The sequence below is a fragment of the Aspergillus tubingensis genome (assembly GCF_013340325.1).
Source record: "Aspergillus tubingensis WU-2223L DNA, scaffold_3, whole genome shotgun sequence".
In the NCBI taxonomy this organism is placed as follows: Eukaryota; Fungi; Ascomycota; class Eurotiomycetes; order Eurotiales; family Aspergillaceae; genus Aspergillus; species Aspergillus tubingensis.
In genome coordinates this window covers 2,424,254-2,447,373 of record NW_023336277.1, presented here as the reverse complement: position 1 = coordinate 2,447,373, position 23,120 = coordinate 2,424,254, and the positions used below count along the sequence as shown (strand labels likewise).

Below are 23,120 nucleotides of genomic sequence, written 5' to 3'. Positions count from 1 at the left end.
CCCGATGATCGACCAATCACACGGCACGCATTATTTCTTGCTCCGCGATCGGAGGATTCTGGGGTAAAAGACGGAAGGTCTATTGTGTCTTGTCTATATACTCTTTTCTATCGTACATGAAATTTTATATTTATGTTTACAATTTCCACACGGCCCAATCCTTTAGGTCCAATTCTTTGAGAATTCCCCGGAGTGGCCCTTGCAATTCCATTCCTTGAGCCCAGAGCTTTGGTCCTGCCATATAGCTAATGAAGCCCTCCGGTCCGGAGACCAGAATTAGGTTGTTTGTGTTCTTGCTTTCTTCCGATTCCTGGGAAGACGGGCCACTGCGGGTGGAGTCCAGGATAAGCTGCTTCCCGATGCTGGTGCCTTCCTCATCGACGAAGTAATCCACGGTCACCTGTCCAGGGTATTGTGACCGAAGAGCCTCCAACTCACGGACTATCAGCGAAGTGCCCGTACTGCGGGGTGCTTCAACAGGGCCGCCTTGGTTGTCCTTCGAAGACGTGAAGAGTCCAGAGAACCACGACCTCGAGGGTGCTGTTGTAGTTGCATTTGTGTCACTCACGCCACCAACGCAGTCCTCCCGCCTTCTGTTGGCCCAGAGGATATGTATTCTAGGCTTATGTGTTTCGTTGGTGCGACGAAGAAGCGTGTGTCCAGCTTGCAGGGCAGGGGCAATTCCCGTGCCTCCGGCGATGAACAAGATCTGCTGCGTATCCGGAGGGATTTCACATTCGATTCGCGGGCCACGTACTTCAATGGGTGCTCCGATCTCTAGACTGTGCAAATAGCGGGAGACCTCGCCGAACGGGTCCTTCCGAATGAAGAAGCGCAGACACTCGTCTTCTTCATCTTCCGAGCAAGTGGCTGGCAGTGGTGTGTAGTCTCTCCCAATCTGCAATTGTGGCTGTTTAAACATCACACTCCAGACACCAGTCTTCCATGCTTCCTCGTAGACGGCATGATTGCTACCATCGGCTGCGGGCGGTTGAAGAACGAAGTAGCTCCCGGTCGACGAGACCGGTTCGCGGGATACTAAATAGTATGGTGTGAACTTCATCTGATTTAGGGTTGTCGAATCTGGACCCTGTTGCGACCGGACCAGGGCACCAATACCCGCCGCAGCGGCAGTTATGAAGGCGAACCGCAGCCATCGTTGCTGCTTCGGCGGCGGAGTAGACGACGGAGAGGAAGTAGAAGACGCCGGCGAGGTAGACGCATGGCGTCTGGAGGGTCGGATCACGAGCCTCCCAACAGTGGGCGACTCATTAAATCGGCGCAACAAGCCCTGAGGGAAAGCGCGGGGCTTCATGGGTGTAGGGGAAAAATTGGGGCAATGAATGGGGAAGTGGAACATGACGCTATAAAAAGCAGACCGGAGATCTCATGGCGCTAAGCCTCATTGGGCCGCGGACGCAGGGAGTCGCATTTCCCTTCATCTTTCCTTCTTTGTCCATCAATAGATCTTCTTCAATACTTCAAGCTTCTTCCTCCCCAAGCCGCTAATTCTTGTCTCTTTCTTATCTGCTAATCCCCATTGTTTTTATAGGGGAGGAGGAATTGCCCGTCCACTCGTTGCTCCCGGAAAGTCTCCCCCCCCGTGGCATGGAACACCGCCCCGTGCCCCATCCTTAATTGCCCGCTCTTGTTCTTCCACCTCCCAACCAGCATTTGTTTCGATCTTCTCTGAGCGGCATGTCCCATATAACCTTTTCGAATTCCGAGTCCAGGTCGGGCAATTATCATGCTCCCAGGGATTCCCTTGAACTGGCGTCCTTAGCCTCTTCGCCCGACTCCGCCCCCAGATCCTCCCGCTCCTCCTCTCCCTCCGGCATTTCGTCGTCGCGCAAGCTCTCTCTCGAAGATGAAGACCCTCTTTCCAGCTCCCATCCACAGTCGCAGGGCCCGTCAGGGCGTCCCCGCTCGGCTCGCTCATACTCGATATCTTCAGCCTTTGACTTCGGGGCGACCTTATTTCCCTTGTCGCAGACGACCGGTGGTTATGCTCCGTTGGGGGTCTCGTCCGCAGACCGAGAGGCTGGAATTGCTGATGGGTCCTTGGAGAGGAACAAGACATTGACTTATATGAACGGTCTATCTCTCGTGATTGGGCTGGTGATCGGCTCGGGTATCTTCTCATCTCCCAGCCAGGTCAATGTCAATGCGGGGTCGCCAGGTGCATCGCTGATTGCATGGGTTGTTGCTGGCTTACTCGCTTGGACGGGGGCAGCCAGCTATGCAGAGCTCGGTGGAGCTATTCCCTTGAATGGAGGCTCCCAGGTGTATCTCTCCAAGATTTTCGGGGAGCTAGCGGGCTTCCTGTTCACGTGGTGCTCAGTCTTGGTCTTGAAGCCGGGAAGTGCGGCCATCATCGCAATTATCTTCGGAGAATACGTCGTAAGAGCCTTTGTCGGCGCAGACGTGGAAGCGGTTAATCCCTGGATAAACAAGGCTGTTGCGTTTGGCGGAATTTTCGTGGTGACATTGTTGAACTGTATTTCAACGAGAGTGGCTGCGCGCATTGGTGACCTCTTCATGTTTTTCAAGTTTGTCGCATTGCTGGGCGTCACCATAATCGGTATCATTGTGGCTATCACAGGTCACTCATCGACTGGCAGTGCCAACAAGGAGTGGAAGACTGGCTGGTTCGAGGGCACGAACCTCGACATATCCGCCTGGGCTGTAGCTCTGTACGCAGGTCTTTGGGCCTTTGACGGTTGGGACAACGTACGTCTTTTACATCCCCAGTATCCCACAATTATCTTTTACTGATTCCACTTAGACGAATTACGTGACTGGTGAATTCAAGAATCCCAACAAGGATCTTCCACGTGTGATTCACACGGCCATGCCACTAGTCATCCTCTCCTATCTCCTTGCTAACATCTCCTACATTCTCGTTCTCCCTCATTCCACTATTGAGGCGACTAATACCATCGCCATTCAGTTCGGCGACAAGGTATTTGGTCACGTGGGAGCCCTTATATTTGCGCTTATCGTATCCGCGAGTTGCATTGGCGCCTTGAATGCCACGGCTTTCACCAGCGGCCGTTTAGTTTATGCAGCCGGAAAAGAGGGCTATATCCCCTCTATATTCGGTAAACTATGGACTCGAGATACCTCGACCAACCGACTCCAGCGCCGCTCCTGGGCCACCAAGGTTTTTTCGCGTCTCTGTGGAGACGGCACGCGAATTGGTTTCACCCCCATTTACGCCATGGCGCTGAACAGTACACTCACCCTCATCTACGTTATCGTCGGCGAGTTCAAGACCCTTGTCACCTTCTACGGTGTAGCCGGATACACCTTCTACTTCGTGACGGTGCTAGGCCTGATTATTCTTCGCGTGCGGGAACCCTACCTGCATCGCCCCTACAAGACCTGGATATCCACTCCCATCATCTTCTGCTGCGTTAGTCTCTTCCTCCTCAGCAGGGCCGTCATTGCAGAACCGCTCCAGACATTAATCGTCGTCGCGTTCATCATTGCCGGTATTCCCGTCTACTACTGGCGCATCTACAAACGCGATGGACGTAAAGCGTTTCCGAACTGGAAATTCTGGCAGCGCCAGTGAGATCCATCCTATAATTTCTTCATGACCCCTCAACAACAACGAGAAACAGCCGGTAAATTAGTTATGATATGACCACTACTATTTATGTTTTTTTCTTATAATACTTTCCCTTTATCTCTTCTTCTCGGGATGTTTGTCTTCTTCTTATAATGTTATTATATTTTTTTATGTCATTTTTCTTTCTTTCTATTTTCCCCCTTTCGTTTCTTACATTCATGGCAAACTATGCTATATATCGGTTGGGCTTGGTTGGATGGACGGTTCTCCCATGATAATCATCTGCTATGATACCCATTCGCATATTATCCGGGGTTATTTTGCATGACGGAAAAGCCGGTTCAAGTGGGAAAAGGCTTAAGGCATTTGCTTTCAGCTTTGCATATCATCATCGAAGTTATGGCGATGGATGGAGTCTTATCTTCCTTTTCTTTCTGGTGGTCTTTTTCTGGGGAACGGGGTCATATGCCATATATACAATCATATTTAATAGAAATTAAAACGAAAAAATGAACCGAGGCTTCTGCATAACTATGGCTAGTACCATAGATATCAGAGCTCGGTGTCATGATGGTTCTATAATTCTATAATTCTCCCAAATCTAGCCTAACTACTCTGTCATGTGTCAGTTACCATGAATTACAATATGGTATCTCACTCGCGCGTCGAATTGTTCCTCATTCTCAATTGCTCGATCAACGAGACACGATCAGGTTTATCGAGGCCCAACCCAACCCAACTGTCTGCCTGCAGAAGCATAGCCGGAGGATCATCATGATTAGTCTCTCCCTCAGCGAAGAAACGCAGTTCACACTGAGAGGCTTGGTCAGGTTGCAGATAGATGCGGGTAGAGATGACGGTACGCTCGTTCACGAACACTTCGAGCACGCTCTTGTCCCAGAATGCGTGGATTTGTAGCGTCTCTTCTTTTTGTTCGCCGGAATGGGTTTCAAACGTGAATAGCGTATGAGGAGCAGTCTCTGGTTCATGGTTAATGCGGGAGTCATGCGGAATTGGTCGTTGGATGCAGAAGGTTTCGCTGGCTGGTTCCCAGTAAAGAAGAGTACGGCACGGTTGGTCTGCATGAGCTGGTTTGTGGTGGTGGGCTGTTAGTGGGGGTGAGGATTGAGAAGCCTAGGATGTATGCCGGTGTGGGGGGAAGGGATAAACATACCGAGGCCATGGCGAATTTCTATGCCTACTCTGCCGCATCGGTCGCTGACAGAGAATTCGGTGTCGATCTCCCATTTAGATGTTGTCAGAGAAAAGTGGGCTTTTGGTGGAGAGATACAACTGTCGAGTGTGCTTAGGGGCAGATGCTCAATATGCATGCTGCTCGTCTTACTGCGAAGAGCTTTAAGTCGTGGGTCTGGGACAACACCCAGCGTCCGGATGGTAAACGTTTCCTGGCTCTCCTCTTGTGCTTCGATCGAGGTGATAGCACTCAACTCTGAGCGCCGAGCTTGTTTGACATGGCGCAGGGTGATCAGTTTCACTACCCGTGGAATGGACAACATGCTGCTCCATCCTTGTTTGTGCCGTAAATCATCTGGCAGGTCATCTTCTGTAATCCAGCAATAGACTATCTGTTGGCCTGTGACTGGGTCCCAGAAGCTATTTGCCGCATAAGCGCAACCGTGATCAAAGACCCCAGAAAATGCATAGGAAGCGAGAGCGTCGGTTGTGCTACGCGGTTGGGTGCTGGAGCAAGGCTTGATGGACATCCAAAGCTGTGCTCGAGGCGTCTTTTTTCGGCTTTTGTCGGGTAAACGACCTCCCTCAGCCCCCATGAGGATAAACAATCGAGTAACATCCTCGTCGTCGGTTATGGGAAGCCAGTTGACGACTTCCCAGTTGACCCCCAAATCGCCGGACCAACGGGAAGGTTGGAAATTGAGCCCAACGTCAACTAGCGGTCCCAAGTACTTCCATTGTCGTAAGTCGTGAGGATGGATGGAATACACAAAGGCTGTTGGGGTCTGTCCGGCGATCCCTCCGGAGATAAGACCGCAGAGGTCGGAGGATGGAAATGCCTCCGGCTGTTCCTGCATGAACTGCCAGACGCCAACGAAAGGATCCCGCCAGCCTGTTACTTTGACATTCGGGGGAGAGCGTGGTATAACTGGGTTGCAGTCAAGACGCTGCCATGTCAAACCCTGGTCATGCGAAGTGGCTAAACTGACTGACTCGGAGCCAGGCACATACGGCAACGTATAATGAATGGGAAGGCGTTTCACTGATGTATATATAACAGTAAGGGCATTCGGGACCCCATCTACGGCATTGGGTCGGAAACAGCCTGTAAAGACACCGCACTGGTCATATTCGGTGGTGGGCTGCAGACATGGCTCGGGGTAGACATCCCAATAGAGCAGATCATTAGAAACCGCGTGCCCCCAAGACATATTTCCCCAGTCATTGCCTTTCGGGTTCCACTGGAATGAGAGGTGATAGAGACCGGTTGCAGGATCATGGCCCAGACCGCACGGATCATTCATCCACCCGTGGGGGGCAGTGAAATGGTAGGATGGCTGCCATCGCTGGGCGTCATCCGAGTGGCTAGTTTTCTGCTCCATTCGATTTGATCTCGAGTGGAAACTGGAAAAGCGACAACGTTGTGGTTGGTTGCAGAGACGCTTGGAAGTGTCTCTAGGTTGAATCGCTTTGTAAATTTCCAGTAGTACTCTCTCCATCGGCAAGCAATGACGGGAATTCTCCTATCAGGCAAAGAAGCAATCAGTCGTCGCTTTAGTGACGCCTTATCAAAATATCTCCCGATAAAGCCCAAAAGGTCCGGGAGTTAACGGCGGCTGCAGCAGAATCCGGTCCAGCCGAGCTTGTCTGCCTGTAGTGAGTGGACGACAAATCTTGCTCAAATTGTCGCGCGTCGTGGGGCAAGGCATGATTCAATCAGTCAATCAATCAATCAATCCCCGGAGGATCTTCGGCGAAAAGAACCCCAGACTTCAAGTCAACTCCCACTCTATTTCAAACATGGATATCCAGCATACTGTGGGGAATAAAAAGGTATCGCTACACCAAGTTGTATCAATCAACGGGAAGAGTCTGTCCCCAGGACTGGCACAATTGAATCCAAGCCTGTCCTAAGGTACTAACTATCATTTCATCAATTCTTCCCCGTAAAAGATCGATCCAATGATAGAGTTTAAGCCAAGGGACGATGGCTGGAGATGGGATCCACTAGCGTGGCAGGTGGAGCCACCAGAGAGAAACCCTGCCAGTGTCTGCATCCCATCTTCCACAAGAGGATTGCTTGGTAGGGCAATAAATAGAATCCCCCATGGGCCTGCGACAACAATTTTTCTGGGGACGGGCTGGGTGACGCGTCTTCCCCCCTTGACATTCTACTAGGCTTGTTTCTTGCAGATATTTCTCTTACCAGCCTGATGGGGTGTTCACCATTAAGGAGATCAAGAATTATAATGATTGATTGGCGTCTGCGATGCCATTCAATTTCTTGCGTTTACATGCATGGGCACAATCACAATGTCCAATGAATTGGAAACCCATGCCCCTGACACCATAAAAGATGTCAGCCATGTACAGCATGTTGATTTCGCCTCAGACAGCAAAACCTCCTCCAAGGAGCGTACAGTCAATTTCTTTCTGCTTCTGACCTGCGCTGCTTTCGGTTCGGCTTCACTGGTGTTCGGTTTCGATGACAAGATAATTTCACCGGTAGCTGCATTGGCGCCATTTGTAAGTGTCAATGAACCCTTTGTGAAACAACGTCACAGGAATGGTTCCATTGGGCTAACGGCATGATTAGGTCGACAAATATCAAGGGCCTGAGCCACTAACAGGAAAACTGGTCCTGACGGCTCGTAATCAAAGCATTCTATTCTCCATCCCTCTAATAGGCTCCATCCTGGGAGGTTTGGCTGCCTCTCCGCTGAATTCAAGGTTGGGTCGGAAGTGCCCCTTGTTAATTGCCTATATCATCTCCATCGGCGGCAGCTTGCTCCAGGTCCTAGCCCCAAACCTGGGGGCATTTGTTTCTGGTCGATTTATCAACGGAATCGCTACAGGGATTGCCAATAGCACGGCTCCCTTGTATCTAGCAGAGGTGTGCATGCCGGTGCTCTAGGCTTTCTGGGAGTCTCACTCACCGTATTACAGGTCGTTCCTGCCTCTATGAGAGGCAGAAGTGTATCGCTGATTAATATTCTCACCCTGGTAGCTGGTGTCCTGGGCACCATCGTGGTGTTGTGCACTCACGACTTGAGGGGCTCGAGTTCGTACCGGATTCCTTTAACAGTCCAATGTGTCCTTCCTGCGTTGCTATTCGTCTGGACCTTGCCTTTGCCCGAGAGCCCGCAATGGCTTGTTTCTAAAGGCAGGCTGGACGCGGCTCGCAGCAACTTGCGAAGACTGCGCCGCTGCAGTGAACAACGGGTCGACGAGGAGCTTCGAGATATGGAACTTTCCGAAGGACACGCTTCTGATGTGAACGTGTCCTTCATGGAAATATTCTCGAAAAAGCACCTTCAGCGCACTTTGACTGCCGGGTCTTTTTACTCTCTGAACCAGGTTTCAGGCATCATCCTTTCAACAACATATAGCACGGTCTTCCTGTCCGGGATTGGAATCGGAGACCCATTTACATTAACTGTGATAGCTTCTTGTTGCACTCTTGCGGGTACAATCGCTGCGCCGTTCATGTTGGACCTGGCTGGCCGCCGCCCTACCGCGTTAGCGGGCATGAGCATCCTCTTCATCATCGACCTTGCGGCTGGTGGTCTGGCGTTCAACAAGGGGAACCGTCATTCAGCCATAGCAATTGCGGCCTTGTCCTTTGCATTCAACTTCTTCTGGGCCTCCTCCTTCTCCCCAATATCGACGCTGCTGCCTTCGGAGATGGCTACTCCTAAGCTTCGTCACCACACCATGGCATATACAATCGCCTGCGCCCAGACCACCGCAGTGATCACGACTCTGGTGGTGCCCCAGCTAACAGCACCCGATGCAGCAAATCTGGGGCCAAAAACCTATCTTGTTTTTGCCGGCTGCATGGCGTGTATCCTGATCTTTGCCTATCTTTGCATCCCAGAGACCAAAGGCCGCACATTCGTGGAAATTGACGCAATGTATAATGCCAATATTCCTGCACGGAAATGGAGGCAGTATTGGTCTTCGCTCGAAAAGGCCACTGGCTCTGATTCCCAAGGCTCCACAAAGCCTCCATAGCGGCAGCTTGAAGAGAAAGCCGACTTAACCAGTGGGTGCTGTCATCGGTGTAGGGAATACGAAGCTGTAACGCTTATTTCTATGGCGCTGTATTTTATAGTACACTATAGTCTGGCTGTTTTCAGTATCAGGGCGTGGTGTGGTGACCTTCTATTGTACCAAAGAGTGCGCTTAGACCAAACCAAAAAGATAGGGTAACAGTTTCCTGAACCACTTTGTGATAAAACCTAGAACGCCAAATATATAGTAAGGACACAGAAGAAGAAAAGAAATTTCAGGATAAGCTAGGGAAGGCATGGATGCCGGCAGTATGCAAGCTCTTATTATTGTGAGCCCCAAGCATGACCGGTACCGTCCAATGAGCTCAGTAATGTTCGATACCTTTCCATGAAAGGATGGTTTCCACCTCGCAGACTGTTCAACAGTAAGAGAAAATCTTCCGTTAGAGTTTTGGAGACCAATTGACTACCAGCCATTGGTATTTGAGGGCTGGGCATGGTTCTCGCTGGTGATGCCAATGTGGTGCCCTTCGCAAGAGGCATCTGGACATTGAACAAGACGCTAATGGCGCCGACTGCAATGTCGTACAACTTCTCAGCCTATTTTTGTTAGCAAATCTGCTAGAAGGATATTCAAGGTTGTACATACAAGTCCAATTCCGTGAGCTTCCATGGAGCTCAGCCGCAAGGATCGACAGATGTCAAGCGTCTCTTTTGCAACAGATACGGCGTAGTGAAGCCCGAGTTCATGGTGTTCAGATGCAGGCCGCAGTAGCCCATGAGTGGAACAAAGCACCCAAATACGATTCTGAAGCCATTTTTTGGTGATAAAGACGTCTGCACATTGAGTTTCTCGTAGACCTATTGCCGGCCGGTTTCCCTGGTTATCGCCCAGGGATGACTTAGAGCGCTCAAACCAGTCGTAGCCTTTATATCGTTCCGACTCGCTAACTCGGCTAAGATTCTGATGGATCGTTAAGGCCTTGGCTTCCGTAAGCTTCTCGCAGTATCCAGCGCTGATGTTGCATCTTTGGTTCCAGCAATCGACAACATCCTCGTCAATAGCATCAAACAATTCCATCAGACGAGCGAGGCCCATCATCCCCTCGGCATCTTTTTCGTTATGGACGATGATGCCAGACACCACACTATGGGTGGCAGTATGAATGAAGTCATGAACAGGTCGCATGCTGAAGCCTGGTCGACCCCAGAAAGTGATTGGATGCCTTCGCTGTAATGCATACGCTCTGTAAGAGTTGTTAGTTGGTGACAACTCAAAGAATCCCGATCCAAATGTACAGTACCTCTCCGTGATTGACAGAACTAGATACGTCCGTAAGCGTTGACCCTTCTCGTCGCCGGGTAAATCTCGATATGAATCCGGGTTGTTCAACCCCATTGTAGCAGCAAGGTCGAGAGCCTCCCTCAGGCGGAGCCATGCGGCGTTATGCTGGTTGCTGCCAAACAGGCACCCGAACAGGAAGAAACTGGTAAGGACCGCTTCAACTGTCGGGTGTTCTCCGAAATCAGAGCAGCTTCGCATCTTGGTCGCTTCGTTCATCATGGACCGAGCTTGGTTGGCTCGAGAAGAAGACGTCGGTCGCTCGGCGATTTCAATTGGTTGGGTAAGGGAAAATGCGCACAATGCGAGAAGCATTGCCCCAAATTGCGGGTTTCTGCGATGCTCCTGGGACAACATTCGGATGAATAGTGATGAACGGTTTAGCACCGGTAATGTTGGATGTAAACGATCAAAATAGACGTCAATCCAGGGTATCATGTTTGCTTCCACAATGGACGAGGGCCAGAGCGTGTTTGTTTCATTTGGCGGCGGGTGGAGGACACTGGGCCCGGACATGGGTACACTTGCTGCCTCCACTGGGTGTGACTGTAGACCTGCAGAAGCAGCCTCTGTTTGAATGATAGATGGAAGCGAGGCTTTCAGGTAAATATTACTGCCTGGGAAATCGAACACGGGTACCTGAGCATCCAGTGTATCTGGAAGCCAGTATTCGACATCAGTGCGCTCATTCCAGCTGACGCCACTATTACTATGAGAATCAATTTGAGGGGCCCCGGAATTCCAATTAGGTGCAATTGGGGCGGGTGGTTGAGGATGAGAAAGCTCCACGGGTACCGAGGAGGCCTCACTATGCATGGGCCAGTGTGTGGCATCTTGAATTGGCTGGACGGCATTAGAGCCCCCATCTCCCCGGGATGGTGACTCCGTTTGATAAGCGAAAGCACCTGGGAGGGGGTTGGAAGCTACTTGGCTCTGTGAGCTATTCAACCCCGGTAAGTTGGTCTGCTGTTGCCGGATTTGAGACACACGGCTTTACATACGCAACGGATTAACATGGTTAGATTAATGAACATCCAAAAAGGGAGGCGAGTCAAAGCCAGGCAAGCATTCAAACTCACTGTCCAGTGGGACCACGTTTCTTCTGCGGTTGAAAAAAGGTGCATTCAAAGCCCATGGAAACACATGCCCGGCATGGTTGGGATAGACTACACTGCAGTTACTGAGGCGATTAGCTCGGCCGGCCAGACTCGGAAAGACAGTCAGAGTGTACGCGGGTGGACCTCGGAGGTTTTTCTGGGAAAGATTTAAGGAAATAAAAAGCAGACAGGGGGATCCCAGATCGGAAAGGGGTCCGTAGGAATCTAAGTATATTACTTGCCTTGATCTTGCGGAACTTGCATTGGTCGCACGCACGTTTCGCAATTGCGCCGGAGGACTTCTTTCGGGACTCGGTGCGGATGGCACCGGTCATCGCTGATGTTGCAGCGGCACCAGAGTCGGGGGGATTCATGGTGGCATGTCCTCCAAATTATTGAGGCTGAATGGTGGAAGGAGAGAACTTAGTAATCGAGAGACAAGTAAAAAGACAACATTGAACAATGCATCTCACGAGTCATGAGCATTGTTGGTGAACAGGTCAAAATTGTTTTCCAACACGCCTCGGAGCTCACAGCCAGTGATGGAAGGCGTCGGCAGCTGAGTGAGGAGAAACGGGGAAATTCGAAGGGGAAAAGCTGGCCGGCGTGTGGCCGGTGTTTCCAGTTGTGGATTTGACCTTGGTGGGGATTCATTCCCCCACCCCAGTCCTAATCCAATCCTTTTTCTCTCTCCATCTTAAACAGACCCAAAAGCTTCCAACCTGACTTTATTTCCGAAGGGAGTATTGAATACAATTACAGTTTCCCCAGATTCTTTTTCGGGATTGTCTTTTTCAAATACGTTTTAAACATTCTCTTCCGCTTGGACAGTCTCCCCCAGAAAAAAACATTGTCCGGTTGATCAGCGATCCCCCGGAATTACTTCGGCGTGCCTGACTAGCCAAGGTTCAATCAATCCAAATGCAGTCTAATCCGTTCTGTTAGAATCTAATCTAGCGATGAGGGTCGTTTTTTCTTATCAGGACTGGATTCCGATTACTCCGCACGAATGCCTGGCTTTGCTATCAAATGACCCTTGATTCCCGTAGTTAACCCCACCTTCAACAAGTTGTTACTGCTTGACTTTTCCGTATCTGCTCCGAGAGCTGCCAGATCCCTACTAACTAGTTGATGACTCCGATTTATATTTGGGGCCCGCACTAGCAGATAGTAAGTTCTGGTGCGGGCACCAACTCATAACTCTGACATTAATCCGTACTATCATATATACTACTATTAAGGGAGGAAGTGACGACTCCGTACGGGCACAAGACCTTTTGTTGCCATTTGTCCTTCGATACTAACTAGTTAACCATCTTGAAATATTTTTGCCATAATGGGAAGCCTCCAGTCGTGGGAGCAAATTGTTTCCCGGAAGCGTTCTCTACGGAATCAGCTCCTGAAGCCGTACGAAGCCAATGATATCGACCGGCGTTTACCCCAGCTGCTCTCTGTCCAGGAGCGCACGTGTATCCATGGAGATCCTGCAATCCAGGAGATCACAGACATCGACAGCGTGCCTAGGCTTTTCGAATGCCTGAAATCGGGTAAATACACAGCTGAGCAGACGACATTAGCTTTTATCAGAAGGTAACCTGCATTGCCCTTTCTAGCTTTGCCCCCACTCTGACTGACTCTCGTAACACCAGAGCTGTGGTAGCTCATCAGTTGGTAAGTGGAACTGGCATAGAAAAGTTTCTGAAGATCACCACTAATTAACATGATCCGACAGACCAACTGCCTCACGGAAATCGTGTTCGAAGATGCCTTAGAACAAGCCCGGCAACTTGACCATGCTTTTAACCAAACCGGTCAAATCAAGGGTCCACTCCACGGCATTCCGGTTACAGTAAAAGATCAGTTCAATGTCAAGGGTGTTGACACCACACTTGGCTATGTGGGACGTTCTTTTGCTCCCGCTACAGAAGATGCAGTCCTAGTGCAAATGCTGAAGGATATGGGCGCTATTGTGCTGGCGAAAACCAATTTACCACAGAGTATAATGGTCTGTATCCACCTACCTCGTCAATGAAGGCCACGGTTCTGACCTGTAACTTAGTGGGCTGAAACAGACAATCCGCTTTGGGGACTGACTGTCAACCCACGGAATCCTGAATTTACACCAGGCGGTTCTACCGGAGGGGAAGCTGTTTTATTGGCATTGCACGGCTCTATCCTGGGATATGGAACAGACATCGGTGGCAGTGTGAGGATTCCTCAGAGTCACATGGGTCTGTATAGTCTGAAGCCTACTGTAAGCCCAACTACCTTCCCAGACCTGCTAAGGTAAAGTGAACTGACCTGACTGACAAACGCTATAGAGCAGTAGGCTTCCGTATCATGGCGTACCGGTGTCTACCGAGGGGCAGGAGCATGTTCCCTCTTCAGTTGGCCCCATGGCACGAGATCTATCATCTCTCTGCTATGTAAGCCGACTAATTGCTGATGCACAACCGTGGCAGTTAGACCCCAAATGTACCCCGCTGCCCTGGAATGACAGCGCACACGAGGAGGTCCAGAACCGGCCTATGGTAATCGGACTCATTTTAGACGATGGAGTGGTGAAGGTTCATCCTCCCATCGAGAGAGCGCTCCGGGATCTTGCCGCAAAACTTGAAGCGCACGGCCACGAGCTAGTCCTCTGGGATGCTTCCGATCATCTAGAATACATCCAACTCATGGACGCTTTCTACACTGTGGATGGGGGTGAAGATATCCGCCGCGATGTGGAAGCTGCTGGAGAGCCTTATATTCCCCACGTGGAAGCATTGGTGAATCGCGGAAAAGCCATTTCCGTCTACGAGTACTGGCAGCTCAACAAGAAGAAGACTGCGCTGCAGAAGAAATACTTGGATAAGTGGAACGCAACACGTTCTCCCTCTGGGAAGCCCATTGATGTACTCTTGGCCCCGACAACGCCCCATCCTGCTATTCCCCACCGAACGCTGCGGTGGGTTGGATATACCAAAATCTGGAACTTCCTCGATTACTCCGCTGTTACATTACCAGTGGATCAGGTGCGGGCTGAGGTGGACGAACTGCCAGCAGGATATCAACCGAGGAATGAACTGGACGCATGGAACTGGGGGCTTTACAATGCGGAGGCTATGAATGGTCATCCGATTAATGTTCAAATCATCGGCAAGAAACTAGAAGAGGAGAAGGTCCTAGGAGCAGCGACTGCCATTGAGAAGATCTGGCGCAGCTAGTTTGAGACATCTATAGCATAGTCCATTAGTCCACTTTCGGTGTGTCTGATATGTAAGCTGTATCTACTAACTAACTAGTTACTCGAGTTAATTATCTAGATATCTCCAATTCTCCATCGCTCCGAGCGCAACCCCCACTTTTCCGCGAGCCTTACCCCAACCGGGCTGTTGGAGACACTGCCAGAAGTGGAGGCGTCACTGTTGGAGTAAGCCAACATACTGTGTTTCAGTCCAGAGCAAGTACAAAGTAACTACATAGTTCGTATCTAGATAGCTAATATACTAGTCAAACTAGGTCGTATCATGACTTTTATCGACTAAGTAATACTCAGTCCTAATTGCTGTAGCCCCAACTCTCTCCATGCCTGTTATCGCGCCTTATCTCCTTCCCCCCTCCGATTATTTATCTCAGATGACCGAATTTGTCGGTTTCCCCCCCCCCCTCTCCCCCTCTCCTCATCGGTCCCCTCCTTGATCGACTACCATATAAAAGAAAAGCCAATAACCAAGGTTGGAGGGGAGAGAGAGTTACTCCTCGGTTAAATCTGTAGACTTGACTTCCTGCGTCTCACACAACCCACTTACATATCCCACACATAAGTCTACCACATCATCCCAGATTCAACCCATTTTCCCCAACACAGAAAAAGAATACCAAGGAAATGGGCAAGAAGCGCGTTCTCGTCAGTTACGGCGTCGATATCGATGCCGTCGCCGGCTGGCTGGGATCCTACGGCGGCGAGGACAGCTCCAACGATATCAGTCGAGGTAAGTAAAAGCCAACACACACTTTCTATACTACACTCAACGGATAGTAGTGGTAGTACACTCACTCACACCCTACAGGACTCTGGGCCGGCCACATCGGCACCACACGTCTCCTCAAACTCTTCTCCAAATACAACATCAAAGCCACTTTCTTCATCCCCGGCCACTCACTCGAAACCTTCCCGGAAGAATGCGCCATGGTACGAGACGCCGGCCACGAAATCGGCCTGCACGGCTACACACACGAAAACCCCTCCGACATGACCCTCGAGCAGCAACGCGACATTCTCGATAAGACCTATCACCTGCTGTACGATTTCACTGGCAAGCCGCCGCGGGGCATCGTTGCGCCATGGTGGGAGACCAGTAAAGAGATGGCCGATTTGTTGCTCTCCTATGGAATCGAATATGATCATTCCATGTCTCATCATGATTGTCAGATGTATTGGTTGAGGACGGGCGATACATGGACTAAGATTGATTATTCCCAGAAGGCGGAAACTTGGATGAAGCCGCTGGTTAGGGGCCAGGATACGGGGCTCGTGGAGATCCCGGGCAATTGGTATATTGATGATTTGCCGCCTATGATGTTTATCAAGTCCGCGCCGAATAGTCATGGTTGGGTGAATCCTAAGGATGTTGAGGAGCTTTGGAAGGTGAGTTTGCTTTTCTTCTGTCTTAGGGGGTTTGATTCGTTGGTTCTTGGGGCCTTGTGATGTAACTGATGTTCTGGCAGGATCATTTTGACTACTTCTATCGCGAGTACGACGAGTTTGTCTTCCCCATGACTATTCATCCTGATGTGTCGGGTCGTCCGCATGTTCTTCTTATGCATGAGAGGTAAGTTGGGTGATTGTCTGGTTCGAACTCTCATGTGGAGTGCCTTGCTGATCGGATCTAGAATCATTGAATATATCAACAAGCACGAGGGCGTGGAATGGGTTACTTTTGAACAGATGTGCGATGAATTCAAGAGCAAGAACAAGCCGCCGGAGGGCGCTAGGATGCCTTCTGCTCCCATGCCTGCAAGGAAGTGATCCCAGTTCTATGATGTATGAACTGAGCCTAATGAATGATACCGGGAGTCTATATCAATGATAACTTGAAAATCAAAAGTGTTCGACATGTGCTAGTTACCCCAGGGCTTGATATAGCCTTGCTTTGTAAACGCCCCAAACTCCAAGTTATGCCTGCATCTATTTTATACTTTCATTTTCATCTCAGTTCTTCGGTGGCTCAAAGAGCTGCGGCTTCATGTTGATCTTGCAAAGCTTCGCAACGCAGCCGCTGAGTTGGAGCAGTGACTGCACGCCGTCTAGGATGCGCATGTGCGTGAAACCAATTTCCCGGATGAATTCCAGCTTGGAATGTTCTGACAGAGTGGGAATTGTCTTGGTGACACGGAACATGGTGCTGATGATATCATGGGAGGAATACCCCAAATCCCTAAATAATAGTCAGAATACATCCACACCCGTAGAACTGGCAGACTGCACCGCGACACATACCATAATTCATTGAGTGTCTCCAACGCCGCATCAATCTTGCCTTCCCAGCAAGCCTTGATCATTGCCTGGACCTTGATCGGGTGCGGGCTGTCGACTACCCTGAAAACATTGTCCCCACTGACGAAACCAAAACCAGACCATGTACTCTGCAGGTTGTTGATAGCCTGACGCATGTCTCCCTCAGCACTGAATACCAGGGCGGCGATGCCCTCTTCGTTATGTTCCACTTTCTCGGCGTCGCATACTTGCTTCAGGCGCTTGACGATTTGCGCATCGGTCAACCGAGCATAACGTAGGATAGCGCATCGCGACTGAATCGGCTCGATGATTTTGTTTGACTGGTTGCAGGCAAATGCGAAGCGTGTCGTCGACGAATAAATCTCCATTGTACGCCGCAATGCTTGCTGGGCACCTGATGTCATACTGCATCATGCGTGAGCATCCAAGACAGACGATATAGCTCATTGTCCAGTACGTACCTATCGGCTTCATCAAGAATGACAAGCTTATGGCGACCAGGCGGCAAGGTGACTTTCTTCTGGGCAAAGCCCTTAATCCGGTTTCGTACCACGTCGATACCTGTAGAGCAGATTAGATTAAAGCCGCTTCTCGTCTCCCTCTCATAGTGCGGTAGGAGTACCTCTTTCATCACTAGCATTGAGCTCCAGAACTGCCTCCTTATATGCGTCTCCCAATAGCTGTCTCGCCAGGCACAAGATCGAAGTTGTCTTTCCAATACCGGGCATGCCCGAGATGATAACGTGCGGCATGTTTCCATCCTTAGCGATAATCTTCAAGCGCTCGACTGTTTCTGTGTTTCCAACAATGTCATCGAGGAATACCGGGCGATATTTCTCTACCCTATTTCCAGAGATTGGCAGTTAGACTCGGCATTCTGAGCTGGCCTTAGTGCTGGAACCTGGTGTACGTACCAGGGCAATTCATAGTCAGGAGGGGCGCCGGCCGTATGCGCCTTGAGGCCATTGCGAGAGGCACTGGCTGAGGATTCGGCTTGAACCATAGCGAATAATAACTTGATGTAAATTATATGCAACCTCAGACTGAATGGTTTCGTTGTGTGCTAGACCGAGAGCAGGAGCAAAAGCGCTGATGATGGGTTAGAATTGAAGAAGCGGGAGACGCGAAAGTCGAGGCGGAGACGCGTCGGCATAGATTTGGCCCAAAAGGGTAGTTATTGTTCGCCGGTGCTGAAGCCAAAAGCGACTGGACTCCTGCACGATCCCAAAGAATTTCATTCGTTACGATGGGAAAATGCAAATAATACCCGTTGATACTATTACCAAGCCAGGTATAGAAATACCGGCTTTAATTTGCTCAAGCACACATTTGTTCTTAGAGGCAGCCAGTTGACTGATGGGTTTTGCTGGTGATGCCTTTCGGAATCCCGCCTTGCAACTTCAACCTCAATACGTATCTAGGGTCCTCTGTATTCACGCCCCTTAACCATAAGATATCGCTCCAGGCCAGCAATTATTATGCTCATTCAAACTCCTACGACGGATATTCTTAGTTTCACCATCCATTTCTAAATTCATTTACTCAGTCCTTTCGGTTGCTTCAACATCGACCTCACGACTACCGACACCAGTTTTGCCTGGGCTCAAAACACATTGCTAACCAGCTTAAAGGCATCCTTACACATTATACCTACCTGTGTACACATTCAGTATTTCTCTATCCCTACGCCCCCGCAATGGGAACAACCTCCGTCCGCCGCAATCTCTTCCACCACCACATTAGCAAACGCGCTGGCTCGACTGGCCCCGCAGGTTCTTCTGCACAGGGCAAAACCAGCAACGGAACCTCTGGCCTATCATCGCAGCTGCTGCAATCAAATTCGTCTGAAGCACCTACATCTTTAAGCGCCGGATCCGTTGACAACGGGGAAATCGTGGTTAAGGACAAGAACGGTAGCTACAAGCTTGATGTCCCTGTACTACCCCCCTTGATTGGTGAAGATGGTGAGGAAATGGAAGGTATAGAAGGTGTGGGTGCCGGCGATGGTTCCGGCGCAGCAGGGGGCAATTTGAGTGCGCAGGAGAAAGAGAGTAGGTGGAGATTCAGCTCCGCGCCCCGATGGCCCAAGTTAGGCGAGCTAATTATGGGTTAGAGATGGAGGCAAACCTTGTTGAGATGATGTATCGGAATCGAAACCGACAAATGAGTATCGAGCCTGCCGGTGAGCCTCGATTACATTCCCAGGATCTATGTTGCGATGCGATTCGGCTGATGTCTATAGAAATACTCAACCGTATACACCAGAGCCTTCGCAATAAGGTTGCCGCCTTGGAGGAAGATAACTGGATGTACGAGGCTGAAGTCGACTCGAGGGCCTAACCGATTCGTTTGCGATATGATGGTCTATACTAATTACTATGCGTGATGAATGATGCGTTCAGACTGCAGCCTACTACAACATCAAATTCCCTTGACATCCCTCTAATCGAGCTCCATACTCGTCGGAGGCGCTTCCACCCGCTTCGACCCTCCTCTGCCCTGAGGTGCCATCCGGGCACCAGCACCATCCTGACCGCCACCAAAGAACATGCTTCCCATCATATCCAGCAGCGGGTTGCTCTGCCTTGGGATCTTGATTGCGAAATATTGCTCGCCTATCTGAGACAGGGCGTCATCCCAGATTCCGACGTCTCTGATATGAGATGCATAATGCGCCGTCAACTGCTTATACAAATCCGAACTACCGCGCTGAATCGTAAGGAGCAGCATGCTGATGAAATTCAACAATGGCAGCGCGGGGAAGACGCGTACGTCAGAGCTAGCGCTGCTGACATCTTGCACACCGAGTGAGGGGTTTGTGGAGGAAAGCTTTGACGTGAAAATGAGGAAGGCTTTGTTGGCGCTGCGAAGGTTTCCGATCAAGAGATATGGGAATACCGCGCGAGAGGCATAAAGTGCGGCAGTGTGCGGTTCGTCATGGGTGTACCACTCGAATTCCAGTTTGGCCAGAGTCTCAGCTGATTCCGAGGTACCAAAGATGAGATGCTTTTCCGCGTCATAGGGTTCGTGGTCTAGAGATAGCTGTTATGAAGTCGCCCTCGAAATCAGAATTAATATGGGTCTGCATACCTTCCGCATATACCGATCCAGCGGCATGATGCAACTCAGGGTCGCCGCGTTCTAAGGGTCCAAACCTGCCACTCCAACCGATCATCTCCTGGATAAACCTTTTCCGGGTAGGCTCTTCGGGCGGGAATTCGTGCAGAAGTTCGATTAAGCGCTCTGTAGATAGAGGGAGCCCTCGGTCAGTCCGCATACTTTCAAAAAGGCATCGTAATACATCGGCAACCTGGCGCGGCGATGTATAACAGGGCATAGGCAAGCACTCACTCTTCCGAGCCCGCCCCTCCGCATCGTCATTTCCTCCAGTGATCTCCCACCCCGCCTTTGTGTAGACCTCAACCACCAACATGATCGCCAAATCGCCGCCACTGGCAGAAGCACCCTGTTGAGATCCAGCTTTCAGTAGTGCGGCGGCGCCGCCAGCAAGAATCTCTGCCGCCGCATCGTAGTTCGCTTGCTTGATATACCGGGCAGCGATGACCCGCAGTTGCTGGTGAGCTTCATAGTAAGCACCAGAAGCGATCCTTCAGGAAGACAAGATGCGTCAGTTATCATATTCTTTTGGCAAAGCATGTAGACATCAAGAAACTACTCTGTGGGGGGGAAGCAAGGTGGGTTTGGCTCACTTCTCTCGTTGTCGAGCAATTGTCTTGTCGATACGTGAGGTCATCTTGAACGGATGAATCACCAGGGGCGACTGTTAAGAGGTCGGAGATGCAGTGAGAAAACGATGGCTTGCTATAGCAATACAGCCACACAAAATAGTATAAGTGAGTAAAAGCGAAGATAAAGCGGCCACAACAAGTGCGACAGGCCTGAACGGGGGATGGTTGACGATGTCAAGCCAACTTGCGGCCGGGAAAGTTGATGGCCGGGCGACTTTTGGTGGGGACGCGCTTCGGTTCTTCCAGAATGACGGGAGCAGCTGGACTGAACTACTGCAACGACGATCTAACTTATTTCTTCCACTCCGCATTTACGAGCTGCAGGGTTCTTACCTAGCTATATTTGAGGTGGATGAAATTCAAATTGTTTTCTTCCCAAGCAACATCAGTACACCTCTGACACTTTAGTTCATGCGGTCTTAATCTCTGGTATCATCTCGTGAAAGGCGCGCGCGCACGGCAGAAAGAGTACATAGAGTAACCCTTTCTGCGCATTTACATCCCAGTCACCAACCATACCCGGGCAATATCTCAAAACATGGACCGCAAGGCCTTTGATATTCAGCCCATTGGTCGCTTCTACGAAGCTAGCGCTGCCATTCGACGTCCGAAGGTAAGCTTAGTATATCCATTTCCTAATGCCCAAAGTCGGCCCTTAACCGTTGTCCAGGAGATTGCATGTTTCTCTTACGATGATGAGCATAAGTTCCATCTCGGAGACTCATCGATGAAATACTACTATCCGCCATGCCTTCCCGCGGACCTGAATCGCGGCTTCGAGTCATTTCAAAAGCTAGATGATTCAGCTGATGAGCATCTAGACGCTCTGCTCGAAACAGTCATGGCTCTGGAACAAGAAACCCAGAAGAAATGTGAAGCTGATATCATCACGTGGAGAGGCATGATGACCAAGGTAGACACCTCCTATAATGTGTACCATTCATATGGGACCGAGAGATATGCTCATGTTCAATTTGTCTAGATCCTTGCAGCTCCTTTTGATAACTTGAATGGGTGTGTACTCTCAATTTGTCGCCTTTCCTGCTTCAGCCATTGATTTGCGTACAGGTTTGAAATGAACGCGACCTGCTTCCAGGTATGTTATTGGCCATCGGATCGGGGGCTCATTGCTAATGTACTTCTAGGGCACAATGTTGGTTAATGCTAGCTTGCTATATCTACTGGCTCTCGACTCTAATAACCGTCTAGATTTATCGAAGAGAACAACAGCTACAAAAATGAGCAGAAACGAGTTCAGAAGAACCAACGAATGCCTCCGGGAATGGCGTCTCAGGATCTGATGGCCTACTGGGGTGAGACCTCACTTCTCCTTATTGCAAGAAATGTTATTGACCAAGTCAGGCTATAAATTCGAGACTCTGTCAGTGCTCGATCAGCCATGGGACCCGACTCCTCGCAGAGAGATTGAAAACCGAGAGGAGCTCATTGTAAACAACAATGCCCAGTATTGTTCAGTGGTGCGCACTGCCATCGGCCGCGCACGCCTAGTTATTGGTGGGGAGGTAGATGCAAGTATGTCATAAGGCCACCTACCGCTCCATCGCCACCACTTTCAGCAACGCATATATATGTTCTAACGCATTCTATTCACAGTCTGGGATTGCAAACCTGATCGAAAAGAAGATCCTATCCATTGGGTAGAACTGAAAACTTCCGCCGAAATAAGGAATGACCGGGACATGGTCAAATACGAAAGAAAGCTTCTGAAATTCTGGGCCCAGTCATTCTTGCTCGGTGTACCCAAAATCATTGTCGGCTTTCGGGACCAACAAGGTATCGTCCATCGTCTTGAGGAGCTCGAGACTTCTGCCATACCCGGAAAAGTCAAGAAGCTTGGCCGTGGGACTTGGGACGGAAATATTTGCATTAACTTTGCTGCCACCTTCCTTGAATGTGCGTATACCTTCAATCTCGCCTGCTAGAATCAAAAAGCAAAGGACGGAGGATGTAAACTGACTGATGCAGGGCTTAAAACTACCATCCAAGAGGAAGGCACATGGAGAATACGCAAACGTGAGAAATCGTCACTAATCGAAGTCTTTAAGGTGGAAGAGAGTGGAACTGGCGATATCATCTCACCAGCATTTTCAGCCTGGAGATCCAAATCTTGAGCCATGCAAACGCTGAATCATTGACGATTTTCTCATTTCCAATGGTCCTGCGTCTGTGGACTACTCCAATGAAAGAGAATGTCGGTTCTCACCCAGTCGCGCAAAAGTGATAGGGCTGCTATCAAGACTGCAGATATGAGTATGCATGCCTCTTGACTTGATGCATGGGGATTTCGCTTGCGACATCGTCTGGACCGACTCGGTCACTGGATAGACCTGATCAGTACAGTGGCTAGTATGGGCCGTGCAATCACTGCATATAATGCTTTATATTTGACATCTATTTGCTGCCCCATACGCCAAGCCCCATACCAAACTCGACCCGATGTTATGGGTTCTTCAAATGATGTCTTGATTGCACCCGCTATCTGCAAACATTTACGGTGTGAAAGCAAAGATGCAGATGGGTCTGCTAGCATGCACTGCGCTGAAGTGTCTCTCTACATAGTTACCCAAGGGTATCACAGATACATTTGCATCTAAATGCAAGGCACCTCGGTGCTGTTGGAATTCTCT

The 23,120-nt window shown here is 50.0% G+C and overlaps 11 protein-coding genes across 11 annotated transcripts; 6 read left to right on the top strand and 5 right to left on the bottom strand.

The window, feature by feature from the left end:
• Positions 1 to 136: 136 nt before the first annotated feature.
• On the bottom strand, positions 137 to 1,360 carry AtWU_01933 (cytochrome b5 reductase family protein; the record flags this gene model as incomplete). Its single annotated transcript, XM_035497047.1, has 1 exon — positions 137 to 1,360. The coding sequence occupies one exon, from the start codon at positions 1,358 to 1,360 to the stop codon at positions 137 to 139; it is 1,224 nt and encodes a 407-aa protein (XP_035352940.1).
• Positions 1,361 to 1,698: 338 nt separating this feature from the next.
• AtWU_01932 (putative amino acid transporter) lies at positions 1,699 to 3,577 on the top strand (the record flags this gene model as incomplete). The annotated part of the gene is made up of 2 exons (XM_035497046.1): positions 1,699 to 2,730; positions 2,786 to 3,577. 2 exons carry the CDS (start codon positions 1,699 to 1,701, stop codon positions 3,575 to 3,577), a joined length of 1,824 nt encoding a protein of 607 aa, XP_035352939.1.
• Positions 3,578 to 4,228: 651 nt separating this feature from the next.
• Positions 4,229 to 6,150, bottom strand: AtWU_01931 (glycoside hydrolase family 32 protein; the record flags this gene model as incomplete). Its single annotated transcript, XM_035497045.1, has 2 exons — positions 4,229 to 4,680; positions 4,749 to 6,150. 2 exons carry the CDS (start codon positions 6,148 to 6,150, stop codon positions 4,229 to 4,231), a joined length of 1,854 nt encoding a protein of 617 aa, XP_035352938.1.
• Positions 6,151 to 7,081: 931 nt separating this feature from the next.
• AtWU_01930 (sugar transporter) lies at positions 7,082 to 8,782 on the top strand (the record flags this gene model as incomplete). Its single annotated transcript, XM_035497044.1, has 3 exons — positions 7,082 to 7,294; positions 7,365 to 7,661; positions 7,715 to 8,782. 3 exons carry the CDS (start codon positions 7,082 to 7,084, stop codon positions 8,780 to 8,782), a joined length of 1,578 nt encoding a protein of 525 aa, XP_035352937.1.
• Positions 8,783 to 9,105: 323 nt separating this feature from the next.
• On the bottom strand, positions 9,106 to 11,594 carry AtWU_01929 (CeGAL family transcription factor; the record flags this gene model as incomplete). The annotated part of the gene is made up of 5 exons (XM_035497043.1): positions 9,106 to 9,381; positions 9,431 to 10,028; positions 10,086 to 11,114; positions 11,203 to 11,294; positions 11,463 to 11,594. The coding sequence occupies 5 exons, from the start codon at positions 11,592 to 11,594 to the stop codon at positions 9,106 to 9,108; spliced, it is 2,127 nt and encodes a 708-aa protein (XP_035352936.1).
• A 962-nt stretch (positions 11,595 to 12,556) lies between these two features.
• AtWU_01928 (amidase) lies at positions 12,557 to 14,429 on the top strand (the record flags this gene model as incomplete). The annotated part of the gene is made up of 5 exons (XM_035497042.1): positions 12,557 to 12,810; positions 12,870 to 12,891; positions 12,953 to 13,225; positions 13,280 to 13,474; positions 13,542 to 14,429. 5 exons carry the CDS (start codon positions 12,557 to 12,559, stop codon positions 14,427 to 14,429), a joined length of 1,632 nt encoding a protein of 543 aa, XP_035352935.1.
• Positions 14,430 to 15,091: 662 nt separating this feature from the next.
• Positions 15,092 to 16,234, top strand: AtWU_01927 (polysaccharide deacetylase family protein; the record flags this gene model as incomplete). The annotated part of the gene is made up of 4 exons (XM_035497041.1): positions 15,092 to 15,197; positions 15,276 to 15,853; positions 15,934 to 16,037; positions 16,099 to 16,234. 4 exons carry the CDS (start codon positions 15,092 to 15,094, stop codon positions 16,232 to 16,234), a joined length of 924 nt encoding a protein of 307 aa, XP_035352934.1.
• A 183-nt stretch (positions 16,235 to 16,417) lies between these two features.
• AtWU_01926 (replication factor C subunit 4) lies at positions 16,418 to 17,726 on the bottom strand (the record flags this gene model as incomplete). The annotated part of the gene is made up of 5 exons (XM_035497040.1): positions 16,418 to 16,643; positions 16,706 to 17,128; positions 17,185 to 17,284; positions 17,346 to 17,566; positions 17,638 to 17,726. 5 exons carry the CDS (start codon positions 17,724 to 17,726, stop codon positions 16,418 to 16,420), a joined length of 1,059 nt encoding a protein of 352 aa, XP_035352933.1.
• Positions 17,727 to 18,419: 693 nt separating this feature from the next.
• AtWU_01925 (uncharacterized protein) lies at positions 18,420 to 19,063 on the top strand (the record flags this gene model as incomplete). Its single annotated transcript, XM_035497039.1, has 3 exons — positions 18,420 to 18,774; positions 18,837 to 18,905; positions 18,966 to 19,063. The coding sequence occupies 3 exons, from the start codon at positions 18,420 to 18,422 to the stop codon at positions 19,061 to 19,063; spliced, it is 522 nt and encodes a 173-aa protein (XP_035352932.1).
• Positions 19,064 to 19,165: 102 nt separating this feature from the next.
• Positions 19,166 to 20,477, bottom strand: AtWU_01924 (protein GET4; the record flags this gene model as incomplete). The annotated part of the gene is made up of 4 exons (XM_035497038.1): positions 19,166 to 19,755; positions 19,814 to 19,966; positions 20,075 to 20,331; positions 20,434 to 20,477. The coding sequence occupies 4 exons, from the start codon at positions 20,475 to 20,477 to the stop codon at positions 19,166 to 19,168; spliced, it is 1,044 nt and encodes a 347-aa protein (XP_035352931.1).
• A 533-nt stretch (positions 20,478 to 21,010) lies between these two features.
• On the top strand, positions 21,011 to 22,604 carry AtWU_01923 (DXO/RAI1 family decapping nuclease; the record flags this gene model as incomplete). The annotated part of the gene is made up of 9 exons (XM_035497037.1): positions 21,011 to 21,085; positions 21,143 to 21,385; positions 21,455 to 21,486; positions 21,541 to 21,568; positions 21,618 to 21,625; positions 21,682 to 21,785; positions 21,835 to 22,005; positions 22,087 to 22,386; positions 22,459 to 22,604. The coding sequence occupies 9 exons, from the start codon at positions 21,011 to 21,013 to the stop codon at positions 22,602 to 22,604; spliced, it is 1,107 nt and encodes a 368-aa protein (XP_035352930.1).
• Positions 22,605 to 23,120: the final 516 nt, after the last annotated feature.